This window comes from Propithecus coquereli, unplaced genomic scaffold, assembly GCF_000956105.1.
Source record: "Propithecus coquereli isolate 6110/MARCELLA unplaced genomic scaffold, Pcoq_1.0 Scaffold273, whole genome shotgun sequence".
NCBI classification, from domain to species: domain Eukaryota; kingdom Metazoa; phylum Chordata; class Mammalia; order Primates; family Indriidae; genus Propithecus; species Propithecus coquereli.
Window position 1 is genome coordinate 1,822,791 of NW_012148319.1, and position 14,219 is coordinate 1,837,009.

The 14,219-nt window shown below is 37.3% G+C and overlaps 1 protein-coding gene across 1 annotated transcript in view; it reads right to left on the reverse strand.

Moving 5' to 3' along the window:
- The window catches only part of AKAP6 (A kinase (PRKA) anchor protein 6), a 454,618-nt gene that overhangs the window by 235,181 nt on the left and 205,218 nt on the right, over positions 1–14,219 (reverse strand). Inside the window, exon 5 of the mRNA XM_012647884.1 lies at positions 3,889–4,011. Within this exon, the coding sequence (XP_012503338.1) occupies positions 3,889–4,011 (123 nt within the window). The remainder of the gene's footprint in view (positions 1–3,888; positions 4,012–14,219) is intronic.

Here is a 14,219-nt window from a genome sequence, read left to right on the forward strand (position 1 = left end):
CAGAAATAAACAATTCATAAGTTTTAAATTGCATGCCATTCTGAGTAGCTTGATAAAATTTCACGGCATCACAGTCCTACCTGGGAGGTGAATCCTCCCTCTGTCCAGCATATGTACAATGTATATATATATCTGTTAGTCACTTAGTAGCTACCTTGGTTATCAGATTGAAAAAACATAACATAGCATATATGGGGTTCAGTACTAAATGTGGTTTTAGGCATCTGCTGAAGGTACTGGAACATATCCCCCAAGGGTAAGTGAGGACTATTGTACTCAGGATGCAATTTATTATATGTCAATTATACCTTAAAAAAGCTGTTTTTTAAATAAAAATGGTAAGAAAGTAACAAAGGTGAGGGAAGGGAGAGAGAGAAGGGAGTCTGTCCAAGAACATATCTATACAGTACTATTTTAAAAGTGGTTTTCAAAGAAGGAGGAATGTTCAATATGTTCAATACTTGCAAAATACCTTTCCAGAATGACATTTTCCTGAAAATGTCATTTTCTAGGAAGATAGGAATTGTATTTTTGAAAGGAGCAGCTAGGTTGCAAGCAGATGATTAATTATCATGGAAAATCATTGATGTATCATCACAATTTCACAGTATTTCTTACAGTTAAAAATAAGGCTCCTTTGTATCTCTCATAACGGTATTGTAAAGCTTTAATTGATTTGTGTTGGTAAAAACCCTTGGTTACCATCATGGAAAATAATTGAATTAAGTATCGAAATATGAACATACAACTTTTGGAATTATTTTTACATTTGTTTTTCCCTATAATAGATATTGGAGGGTGCCAGATAGTCTAACACATTATTAAACCAGGGGAGACTGACTCTAGGGGTTTGCACATTTGTTGATTGAGTGTTAAATTATGGAATCTAGAGACATGTTTAAAGAAACTTATGTAGCTATCTCTGCTACTGGATAATCTTGCAAATACCACTTGCCCTCATTAAGGAACAGGAATGATTTATACAGGGTGAACTAAGGAATATAAATGTCAAGTCTTACTCATATACTTTCTTTTATAGGAAGGTGGATTTTTTGCCTTCTTCTGAGAAGAATAACTTAATATTAACTCAGCATGATAGTAAAGAAATACAATAAAAAATATAAATGACAATATTGATCAGGAGGACACTATAGACACTTATAGAGACAGAGAAACTGAGAATTTGTTTGAAAGATGTACGAGCTACTGGCTGTATTGAGAGTAGTAGATAGCATGCAGTGTAACAGTGACTCTTGATTATCCTTAAGTATCACTCAGTGGCAATCCACACACACTAAGTCTTCAGAAACTGTAAGACATTACTATTCATAATTTCAGTAGTAAAACTTGAGATTATAACTTAACATCCAGTCTACAGGTCTGGAGATAATAGTACCTCACTATTTGCAAAGCAGAAATAAAGACATTCCTATGTTATCGCTATTCTAACTAATATAATCAGACATGATTATGGGGAAAACTCATCCAAGAAAATGTTGATCATTCAGCACAAACAAGGCTATTCTTTAAGAGAGAAATTTCTTAGGAAGGACCCTTTGCTATGGATGTCTACACTGACAATCCACAGCAAAGTGGATAATGATTTCTACATTTTGGATGAGAATGTTATTATGAGGCAGGTATGATACTGCAATTCATTACAGTCATCTACAAAGAGCTTTGCGGTTTATAAGGCTAGATAGAATACAGTAGTCACTAGCCACATGTGGCAACTTAAATTTAAGTGTAAGTTCATTAAAATTAAAAATGTACTTCCTCAGTCACACCAGCCACATTTCAAGTGCACAGTAGATACATGAGGTTAGTGCCCTGAATAGGACAGTGCAATACAGGACATTCCATCATCACAAAACGTTCTAGTTAGTGAACAGCATTAGGCTAGAATGAGGTAGAGGACAACATTAGGATGCCAAGTAAGGAAATCTGTGATATTGTATTTGAGAACGGAGTGTTCATGGGTTAGAAAGGAGCCATACCATTCAACTTCCAAAGAGAAAAAGACCTTGGTTCATATTCTCTTAGCCTGGCTTTCAACAAATAATCTGGAGTGAAAGCGCTCTTTATGCCCCCATGCCCTCTGGAACCTCAAAAACCAAATGTGTGTTTTCCATAAAATATTAAATCAAGAGAAATTAAGACAGCACACTTGATGTGAAATAAAGTTCATACACTCCTGTTTAAACACAGATTAGAATTTCTGTCAGAACAATGCCAGTGAAAAGTTGACATTCTAATTAATACAATTTACATTATAAAGCACTGAATAGCTTTATCTTGCTATTATGAAATGCCCTCTTTTAAAAATACTGAAACTCTACTCGACAGGGAATTGAGTACTAAGGGCAGTATTTAAAAACCCATGTACAAGAGAGGTTGTTAGGATCACTGGCATTTTTATACGCCATCAACTCAGGTCTCCAAAAAGAGAAGAAATACACTCATCCTCTACCGCACAGTTTTGTCACTCTTTATCATCCTCAGGGCTGTCTGCATACAGCAATAGCATCTGGGGTTTGTTTTTCTTACAATCATATAAAACATGCTGCAAAACACAAACAGCAAAACATTGAAACATTTTCTCTCTCCCCTCTTTTCTCCCTATCCCTGCCTCTCCCTTCTCTCTCTCACTTAACATCACAGAGAACAACAAACAACGTTGCTGGAATCCTGTGAACTCACATATGTGTAGGATTCCCACGCAATGTTTACTCAATCCAAATTCTGAGTGTGTAAAGGGGGCAGAAAATCAACCCCACAGTTGGGTACCCAAGGATTCATGTTCATTGCCTTTGTCAATTTTATGCTATCAGTGAAAGGAATAAAGATGAGATCCTTAAAGCTTGAATTTTCATTTCCTATGACAACGTGCTTTTTCTTCATGCTTTATCACACTCCACTACTTGGTTTCCACCCCTTCATAATTGATACCGGCTATTTGAAGCATTCAGTAAAAACCTCATGAGGTTCATCAAATGTCCCCTAGTCTATAATTCTTGCTTTTAACATATTCCGAAGCATATTCATCCAAGTGTTTTCCACTTCCCCTCCATGGTTTTCCCTATGCACAGGGACGAGTGTAATGACAGTTGTATTAATTATACGCTGAAAAACCCACATAGCAGCAAAAATGATGGAGATCATCATTTTAAATATTTTATTAAAATAACTCAGTGTAGAATAGATAAAGTAGACCCTCTTGATAATGAGAGGTTCATTAATTTTACAAGAATTCTAGAAAGCTTAGAATGGTCATTGAAATTATCTGTTTCATTTATTTATTTATTTTTGAGAAGAAAACCTTCAATCATCGCTTTTGAGAGCAAGGGTCTAGTAACATTTTCTAAGGTATTTTTTAAATAATTACTTACCCTGGCACAGCGACTCACACCTATAATCCTAGCACTTTGGGAGACCAAGGTGGGAGGATCGCTTGAACTCAGGAGTTGAGACTAGCCTGACCAAGAGCAAGACCCTGTCTCTACCAAAAATACAAAAAATTAGCCTGGTGTGGTTGCCCCCGCCTGTAGTCCCAGCTACTCAGAAGGCTGCGGCAGGAGGATTGCTTGAGCCCAGGAGTATAGCCAGGGTGACAGAGAGAGACTGCCTCAAAAAAAAAACAAAAAAAAACTTACTTACTCTTCAAAAAAAAAGCCTTGAAAAAGTAGCTTGAAATATGGAGGATTTAGATTTCATAGTATTATTTGAAATGCCTATAAATTTTCACCTTCTGTAGGTTACCCCATTAAAACTTGGTTTCATTAGCATATAATAATGATTGATAAATAAATTGATATTCTTCATAAACAAACAAGCAGCACATTAAAATCTTTTGATTACTGACAGCAAAAGCAATACAATCTTGCCTACCAAGTGTGTCTCCAGGTACAGTTTAAGGCCATCCATCTCTGCTTTAGGAGGAGTCCAATTCTCAGTAGTTTCCATGGCTTCATTTAACCACTGAATGAATTCATCTAGCTTGTTTACAAATCCCTTGTGAGAGGAAAGAAAAGGGGAAGAAAGGCAAGAAAGGCATGTTAGTTGCCATTTTTTTAAAAGCCAATCCTAAAAATTCCAAACTTCACCCATGATGTTTGATACCACTGCACTCCCATCCTAATTCCATCTTTGCTGTGACGGAATCTCCACTATTCCTGGCCCTAAAATCTATCAAAATAGGAAAGAAACTGTCAATGCCCTCTCTCTCAGGTTTTTCCTAGGAACACTTTTCTGAGGAATTTGGATTGGATTGTGGGGTGTCACTGTTGAGGTGACCCCAAAATATCAAAACATCGAAACATTTATAGTGTCCGACAAGCATATCCTTGCCCCAAAATCAGGTCAGATCTGCTAGGAACACTCATTGGCTTCAGGGGATATAAGCATTCCTGTAAAGACAGCATTCTTTACTCAGAAGCCTACAGAGTTGAGTTGCCATAGCTAAACTAGAAATATATTTTTAAATCACATAAGTGTTTAAAGGAACTTGCATGAGTTCTATCCACAGCCCAAATGTATGTGGCTGAGCCTGGGCGCTAAGAAGCAAGGAAGCATAGAAGAGTGGGACCAATGAACAAACGAAGCGCCCAACTCTGGGTATGCACAGACATAAAGAAATATTCTTGGCTAGGAAGCACAAATCACAATAATCTCGCAATTTTTCAAATATTGCTTATAAAATTTTATTGACCATTTAAAAGAATATATCTGCACAAACAGAAAATACTTTGAAAAAAAAATGAAAGTCCAACTACAAACCTAAGCAAAGGAAGTGAGGCTGGGCTCCTGTTCTCCATGTCTAGGTAAACAGCACCACCTGGAGGTTATAAGGAGCAAGGGCAGGCTTCCGCATTTGTACTTAGGTGGATTGGGATCCTATTTCCCTATTAAATTTTACCCATTCTTCAGATTTGCCATTTGATTAATTTTAATATTTTTAATGCTTGACTGAGGATGAGAGTCCTGAGACTGAAGTGAAAAGAGGTGAAAATTATTTTATCATGCTTCTCAGAAGCTAGATTTTGTCATTAAGGTATATTTTCCTAGTAATATTTTGAGATTCGTAACCCTTTAATTCGAGCAATTGGTTTGCCTCAAAAGAATGATTAGAAAAAGAGAAAACAGTATTCAGGAGGGTGCTAAAGAAAAATGTAGACAAATAACACTCAGAAATACATTCCTGTCTATTAGAGGGGGATAGAGCAGAAATATAGGCACAAAGGCCCACAGAGTCAGATTAGACTGTCCCACCATGCTCCTGTATGTTGTCAACCTATGTAGAGTTCAGTCTATCATCCCGCATACTAGTGTATCGTATGTTTTCCCATGTTTATGCTACCAAAAGCTTTCCCTATAGAAAACATCCCTACTGTGCCAAGTCCCAGAGGACAATCACACCCGGGATATACATCACAACTAGATTACAAATGCAAGTTTCCTCATTTAGTATTCTTTTGAAAATCTATCCTAATCAGGTAGTTTTGGTAAAGTCAATAAGAAATATAATCTTAGAGACATCTTAGGAACTGAGACCTACACAATTGCAATCGGCTAAGCTGGGAACTATAAGGTACCTTAAGGTGCCTCAAGTCCTAGTCTGCAACCCTAAGCTAGTGATATCATTGAGGCTTCCTTTGGTCATCATTCAGAAGGGTTTCTTCTAGGTGAGGTGAAATTGTGTCCAATGGAGAAGGTATCATGAATTTCACACAATATATTTCCTTACCAAGTGAATTTCCTGATGATTCACTAAAATCAACACTTTTTTCTAATTTTCTCATATTACAATTTTTTCTAAATGCTAGGAATCCATGTCAAATAATTCATTTTGCTCTTCTCCATATATTTAGGGCATCAGTTTGTCTTCTCTTTCTCCTTTTCTGCACTTTCATAAATTTGAGAGCTGCTTTGCTTTCCATTTCCTCGCCGATACTTGACCCTTTTAACGTAGAAGTTACATGTATTCAAGCTCAATCTTCTTGGTAGAGCCTACCACCTGTTCAAAACATCATTCTCCAAACCCCTATTTCTAATAGGCTATCTAGGACTCAAACTATGTCAAAATTCATATCTGACTTGATCTTTACCATAGATCCCTTCAGATGTATATAGTTAATTTGTGAACAGAAGTAAGAACAGAGTCTATTACAACTCAAGTCCTAATTCTTGACACTCTCATAATTTAGGTGAAAAACTAAGAGACCCTTTGCTGATCCGATGGACTTACAGAAGTATTGTCTGTCATCTACAGATGCTGATCAGAAAAGCACAGTCTATGTGGTTGATAACTATGAAATGAAAATAGTATTTTATAGTACATACAGTATTAAATAGTATTCACTATTGAATTTGGACTTGGGTTATTATATCTGTATATAAAAATTGGTTTGGGGAGAAAATTAAGTCAAGAAACAAACTATTTAGGAAACAATTGGTCAAATCCAAGAAGAAAAATAGTAAAAGATGTTATTTGAAGTATAACCAACCAGTCATAGGTTATTCATCATCTTCTCTCCCTTCAAAAACAAATGAAACGTGTATGTATCTGAATGCATGGGTGCCTCCTCATAATAGGTTAGTCTAAGCCAAAGGGTATTAAACAATGTGTGTCAGATTTCCTAACAGAACCATGACTACATAGTTAGCTGAAATCCATGAGATGCAGATTAAGCAAAACTCCCCATAGGACCTGGGTGAAACTTTCTGGATGATACCTCTGTGTAGCCCAGCCAGACAGAAAAATGAAGCTGGCTAACACAGAGGAAACAGGGATCATTTCAAGGTTTCTCTCTAGGCTTCTTCTGAATTATATCGCAACCTCACAAATTTTCATTTGTTGTACATTTTCCTAACTCTTTTCTTGCCAATACTAAAACATCTCATCAATCACAACAGAAACTTGAGAAATCCCAGTGTTCCTAACCTGTAATAAAAGTTAAGCACTCCTTCCTCTTAGGGAGATCTTAGCTTTCTACCTCCTCTCCTCCTTCTACGTGTAGCCTCAAGAATATAAACAGAAATCATGAAAGCATGCGAAACTGGAGTCCATCCAATTTATTATACCATTGTCACCTGCTATTTCTCCACCTCACTCAGCCCCTTTGTGTACTATTATCAGTGTTAAGTGTCTAGTGGGCAGTATACTGTGTATTATCCCTGTATCATGAGACGTTCTCCTTACAAAGACCAAGAAAGTGCCACTCAATACACAGACCATGTGGACATGCAGGAGTGTTCACATTTGGACATGTACAACAAATATTTGATGCTCGTTTTCAGAAGCTCTGCTGGAGTCTTTGTGGTGAATGAAGGAAAAAGGCTAAAATAAGTTAACAACAGAGGGAAATAGAGAAAAATGCCAAAAAATAAATAAAATATTTATTTTGAAATGTGGGTTAAATCGTAGTGCAACAAATATTGATCATTCATTCATTCATTGAACAAATATTTTCTAAGTGCCTACTCTGTGCAGAGCACACTGCTAGACATTATTGAGAATACAAAGTTGAATATCATTGTGGCAAAAATTTCAGCAGAATATAAAACATGTCTCACCATTGAATTTGAGTAGTTTTAATCATTAAAAAAGAGTGTTACAATAAATAAAGAGTTGAAACATTCTCCTGGATCTTGTGAAGTGTATTCTGTCTGTATCAGGATTTTGTCTGTATCCAAATTACTTCCTATTCTTACTATTGACTTACCTATGTATGTTTTCCTAATATTCTGAGTTCACACTTACTTACCTGGAAAGTCAGAGATGACTATAAGAATCAGATTTTCTTTTTGATGTAATCCAATGTCTCCATTGCACTATATAAAAAGCACATTTTATATACATTCAACTCACTGCCACAGGCTGAATTACAAACCTTTGAAAGGCCACATTTTATCCTTCATTGTTCAAACTCGGGCCACTGTATCTATTAAGTCTCCTTCCTGTCATTTTCTACCACCACTGTTCTTATTGTCCCTGTCTGCCCTTCTTCCATTACTTTTTTCTGCCTCTCTGCCAAGCTGTCCAGGGGCCCCTGGAAAGTGACCCAGTCCATAAGCCCCAATCTTCCCTGCCCCCTCTCAAGGCTTAATTGTTTCCTTCTGAGCGGATCCCTTGCCACACTCGTATTTGATAGAGGCTCAGAGAGTCTATAAACCCTTGACTGGAGTCAAGTCAGGATTCAAACCCCAGAAGAATGTCAGTCATCAAACCTGGGGAGAAAATGGAAGGAACAGAAATTGTCACTGCTACCACTAGTTGGTAGCATACCTCCCACTGTCAAATAATTTGCATTTTGCAAGTTCCTTCATGAGGTGCTTTTAAAAAAACCTTACTTTTAAACTTTCTAAAGCATCAATCTCTTTAAAAACTAATAAGCACAGTGAAAGTGCATGCAAATGTACACTTACCAGTTTGTGAAAAATAATTTGCTAGAGCTCTCAGCTAGCTAAAATACATTTAGAGATTGTTTTCATAGGGAATATATACAGTCAAATTTTGCAAATAGCCATACTTTCATGACAAGTTAAGAATATTCCTTATTTCTTTTCTTTTCCTATCTCTTTTTCTCCTACAACAAACACCTTTTGGTTAAATATAAACTACAGGGGTGATTACCCTTGCCCTTTGGCAAAGCTGTCATATGCAACTAGAAGAAAAAGGAGGGCCTTCCTTGTGCCAGATACAGGGCCAGAGAACAGTGACACAGTGGAAAACAAGATATGGTCCCTGCCTCATGGAGTACAAAGTCTAGGAGTGATTTTGTTTAATAGGATTATGGGATTTTAGACCAAAACGAAATTGACAACTATTTCTCTATAAAGGGAAAGAGGACATATACAACAGGAAGTAGACACTGTGTTGTCACCACAACTCTGAGAAGTGGTGCTAATGATGGTAATTTTACAGATAGGGAAACTAAAAGTTAGAGAAAATGAGTGACTTGGGATTTGAACCCAGATCTCCCTCCAAAGTCTATTTTTCTCACAGCACCACACTGCCCTCTAGAAACAGCACTCCTAGAACACATTATCAGATTCAAGTAAAGGAGAAGCAGCATTTCCTCCCAGTCCTACAGTCTTGGCACTGAGATAAAATTCCCTAAGCTCTAAGTCCTTCCCCCTTCACACTCACTATTTTCTGTTATTTTTTATGAAAAGGGATTTGTGATGAGGCTAAATGCTTAACAAAAAACACACTTCTTTCTTTTTTTTAGTAAGCAAAGATCACCATAAAGTTCATTTCTAACTTACAGAAAATTTAAATGAAAAATTTGAGAGAGTGATATGCTTGAGTGAGCCCATTCTACCAGTGCCTCAATTACAGATAAGCTTGACTCCATTTAATCACAGAGGAGATGGCCCTTGGTTCTCAGAGGGCAGGTTAGCCAACCCCCTGATCTGCTAATTTCCTTTAGATGTTTTTTGTTTGGATGTCTATGTGAACATGAGTGTATTCACCCTTAGAAAGATTAACATTTCTTAGAGGAGATAGAAATCAGCTGTGATGTCTGACCCAATCTAAATCAACTTAGCTGCCTTTTCACAGGGACATGCTGAAGACCATCGAAAAAGTGAACTATTTTCACTATATTTATTTTTTAAAAAATAGATCAGCCTCTGATGTTGAATCTTTTAAACTATTAAAAAGTATTCAACTCTTTCTTAGTATTCTAAGGTTAAAGGACTCAGTGAATGCTTTCATCTGGACAATTCTCCCTGAAACAATAAATGACCCTCAGACAGCACTCACTATATGCCAGGACCTGTTTTAAGGATTTTATAGACCATAGATGATGTAATTCTCATAACAGCCCTGTGAGGTGGGTACTACTGTCACCAGCATTTTACAGATGAGAAGACAGAGGCCCAAGAGGTAAGGAGACCTGTCCAACCCCCTACGGCTAGAAGGCCGTGAACTCATTACCTGAATCCAGAAAGCCTCACTGGCACCACATGAAATCATGAAGGCCAGCTGATTTAACAGCTTGTCTATGGCCCCGGCAGAAGTTAGAAATCAAAAAAAATTTAAATGAGGATTAATTATGGGGGGCAGTGGAGGGTATACTAAAAGAGGAAAAGAAAAAAAACCGAACAATGGTCATCCTGAATGAGTGTGGATAATGTCAAGAAAACAGTTACTGCAGCAGGACAAAACTGACTTTTATTCCAGGTGTAAACTAAATGAACTTCCTAACTTCATCTATAAGACAGGAGCAGTAATATTCCTCTTGGGGTTATGTGAGGACTACAAGAGAAAATACATTTTAAGGCCTGATGTAAAACAAAGGTTTGATAAATAGTTTTAAAAACAATTCCTAATCAGTAAGTTCCAATTTGATCTTTTCCCTCATTCACCTAAAATTTTTTGATTATTAACTAAGTCTACAGCACTGTGCTAGATCCTAGGGGAGATGGATAAGAAAAGTCCCCACACAGTCACAGTAAAAAGGGTAGCAGCAACTGCTCTGGGCATTCAGAAGAGGGAGCCATGGCTTCTGTCTCATACCATCCATTAGGTAGCGTGGAGCGGGCAGCATCCTAACCTGCAGGTTAGCCAGAATTTCACCACCCCTATTTCACCAGTGGATCTGGAGAGGATCATATTTCTATATTAATCGCCACAAATTTAACAATAATCTGGCTTAACTTTTCAAAACAGGTCACATTCTTTGGAGCCTGTCTGTACATTAGCAATGGGGCTACCAAAGAATAACAGCTAAAGGACATCACAGTCCTCTTACCCACAGTAAAGCTTTATTTAGGCTCTAACAACTAGTAAAATTAGAACTCCATTTAGAAGCAAAATTTTGCATTGAGATTTTACACGTGCATTTACCAATGTATATATTTAATATTCCATTTTTGCACATAATTCTTATACACACAGTTTCTATATGAAATGTCTAATTTATATTTTTGTACAATAGCACTCAAATTCAATTTACCTTTCCCAACCACCTATCTTTTCACTTAATGTGCCACCAAGAGCCAGAGGCTCAAGATAAAGTACTAGAGAGTTAAAAGTGGTGCTTTGGACTCTACCATCTCACTCATTTACCCACATTCCTACCTACAAAATCCAACACAATACAAGTAATTGACAGAAGAGAAGAGATGGTGTGTACTTTCAGAACAAAGATTGAGGAGAAAATGAAATGGCTTCAGGCAGTGTTAACTGTGATGCCACAAAAAAAAAAAAAAAACCTCAAATACTGAAATGCCTTATGAAATATTTAGCTTCTTTTCTAAAGGTTGAATGGGATGGCTTTAGAATATAAAAATATTCCTAATAAAACAGTCCGAGAATAAAGGTAAAACTGTCAGTAGGGAAGAGAGATCAAAAAAGGCATGGCATGGTATTATCTAAAATTTACCAGTGGGAAGTTCTATTTTGAACTCAGTATCATGTAGAAGGGATAAATTGAGCTGAATCCACTATTTCTTCAAACACTATTGACAGTGGTTGCAACTGGGGAAAGAAGAACCCAGAAAGATTCCTGACACTAATGATGGAAAAGGGTTTCCTCCAACAAATCTAGAGGTTTTAAGTTCAGTTGCTCCCTATGGGTTTATAAAAATAAATTATCAATAATTGTAAGGGCAAAAAAAGATTAGAATGCATGTCATCAATGTCTAATAAAAATAGGTGTGAATAAAAAAATGGGAATAAACTGGAACAAATAATAGGTTGATATTAATTGAGTACTTACTATGTGCCAGATACTTATTTAATCCTTTTAACAATTCTACGATATAAGATTCCCACACTCTCCATTTTATAGGGAGGAACATGAAGCCCAGATAAGCTAAAATATAGCTGTGAGTAAGTCAGAAGTGAAGCTGGGGATCCTCCCAAATAGTCTGACTGCCCCAAAGCTTTCCTGACTTTCTGTAGGCGAGGCCTTGCCGTAAAGGCGCCTCATACTCCAGAGGCACTGGATGAGCAGATCAGATTATCTTTGTTTGATTCCAAGTCCCAAATGAGGACTTAAGATGCTCACACCTTAGAACTGAGGATTATGGTAGTTTAATGGTTTAAGTGTAGGCTTTCATATCCAGTACTATAAATGACAATACCTAACATTTGGGTGCCATTTACCAGCTATTCTTCTAATAACTTATGAAGTTATTGAATAGTCACAAATTTCTCCACTGTGCAGATGAAGAGGCTAGGGCATGGAGGAGTTAAGTAATTTATTCAAGGTCATAAAGCCATTCAATGGCTATTAAATAGTTTTGTTCTGGAGTCCAAGCTCTGGACTACTATGCCATATTCTCTCTCTAACCAGACTTCCTCCCACAAGGTACACAGAGAGAAAACAAAGGACAGTAACATTCTCTGTTGCCCATTTTTTTTTTTTTTTTTTTTTTTTTTTGAGGCAGAGTCTCACTCTTTTGCCTGGGCTAGAGTGAGTGCCGTGGCATCAGCCTAGCTCACAGCACCCTCAAACTCCTGGGCTCAAGCGATCCTCCTGCCTCAGCCTCCCAGGTAGCTGGGACTACAGGCATGCGCCACCATGCCCGGCTAATTTTATCTCTATATTTTTAGTTGTCCGATTAATTTCTTTCTATTTTTAGTAGAGACAGGGTCTCGCTCTTGCTCAGGCTGGTTTCGAACTCCTGAGCTCAAACAATCCGCCCGCCTCGGCCTCCCAGAGTGCTAGGATTACAGGCGTGAGCCACTGCGCCCGGCCTGTTGTCCATTCTTATTTCCCAAGCCTCTGTGAGAACTCCAGCCCTTGCCACATAACTCAACCATTCTTATCACATCCCTGTTTTAGATCGTTCTTCCCATACTATGCACTCACTTTTCAGCCTTTTTCCCCTTCTTTCTTTTGTTCCTCTTTTACCTTTTTCTTCTCTCCCTCCTTCTCCTAGCCCTCCCCTCCCTTGTTCTCTCACTCCTCTTTTCTCTTTTCCCCTCCTCTCTCTCTCTCTCACTCGTCTTCTCTCTCCATGTTCATTCCTTCTCTCCAGCTCAAAGTATCCCCAACCTTTTTGGGGCTAAACAACCACTTTTAATAAACAACATTTCTGGACACGTCCAAAAAGTTTGAATGCAAAGGGTTGGCTCCTTGACACTGAAGTGTAGAGCTGAAAATGTTATAATCCTATGTTTAGATCAGCTCTAAATACTTCCCTGATTAGTAAGACCTCCTTGCAAATCAAATAACTGGAAAAGGAATGCACATGACTAGAAAGATGGGAGTGTTTGCAGAATATTAAAGTTCTTCAAAAGATTACAGTAATTGTTGAGTTGTTTATCTAAATATTCAAATTTTTCCAGGGAACATATGATTCTTTAGTAATAACAAAGTTATTACCTTTAGAAAAAATTGGAATTCCATGGGGAGAGTTTATCACACTGAATGTGCAAGAAAATGCTATAGCCAACTTTCTACCAGAGAACTTCAGGGCAGCAAGTCAGTAAAGAGTAACAACAACTCAGCCATTACATTATCAATAAAGCCAGGAAGACAGAAAATAATAGTATCTAAATACATCTGCTTGGAAAGGATTAAAGGAGAATGGAGAAGAGTTACCATAGAGAATAGAAGCACAGACCCAGTCTTCAAATAGCCCTTAGAATCCATCTAGTTCAAAGCCTCCACCACTTTATAGATGAGGAAACTGAGACTCAGAAAGGTTAAGTACTTGACTGATAACACACACGAGTAAGTAACTGAGCCAGAAGGAGACCCTAGGTGTGTATCCTCAAGTATAGAGCTCTAATTGTTCATTTTAGAGTTTTCATAGACAGCCTTTGGACAAGATTTCCAGAGGTCAAAAAAAAAAAAAAAAAGATAGAACTAGAGTTTTTAAGAATAATGTAAAATTTCAGAATACTATTGGTTTAGTTGATTGTATATACTATTTAGATTGGGTAGCATTAGGCCAGATGAAGTAAGGATTAAACTGCCTTTTTTGTTCAAACTCCATGTGTGTGCGTATACATGCACACATGTGTATTAGGTCTTTTATTCAAAAGTTATTTATTGAGTTTACTATGTATCAAAAATTGTACTGGGGCCTGGGACTCACATACAAATGACCCAGATTCTTCTTTTAAAGAGTCCAGAGTATAGTAGATATAAATGTGATATATATAATAATGTAGATCAGTGGTTCTTTTATTCTCAGGACTCCTTTAGACTATTAAGCATTACTGAGGGCCCAGAAGAGCTTTTTGCTTCTTTGGGTTA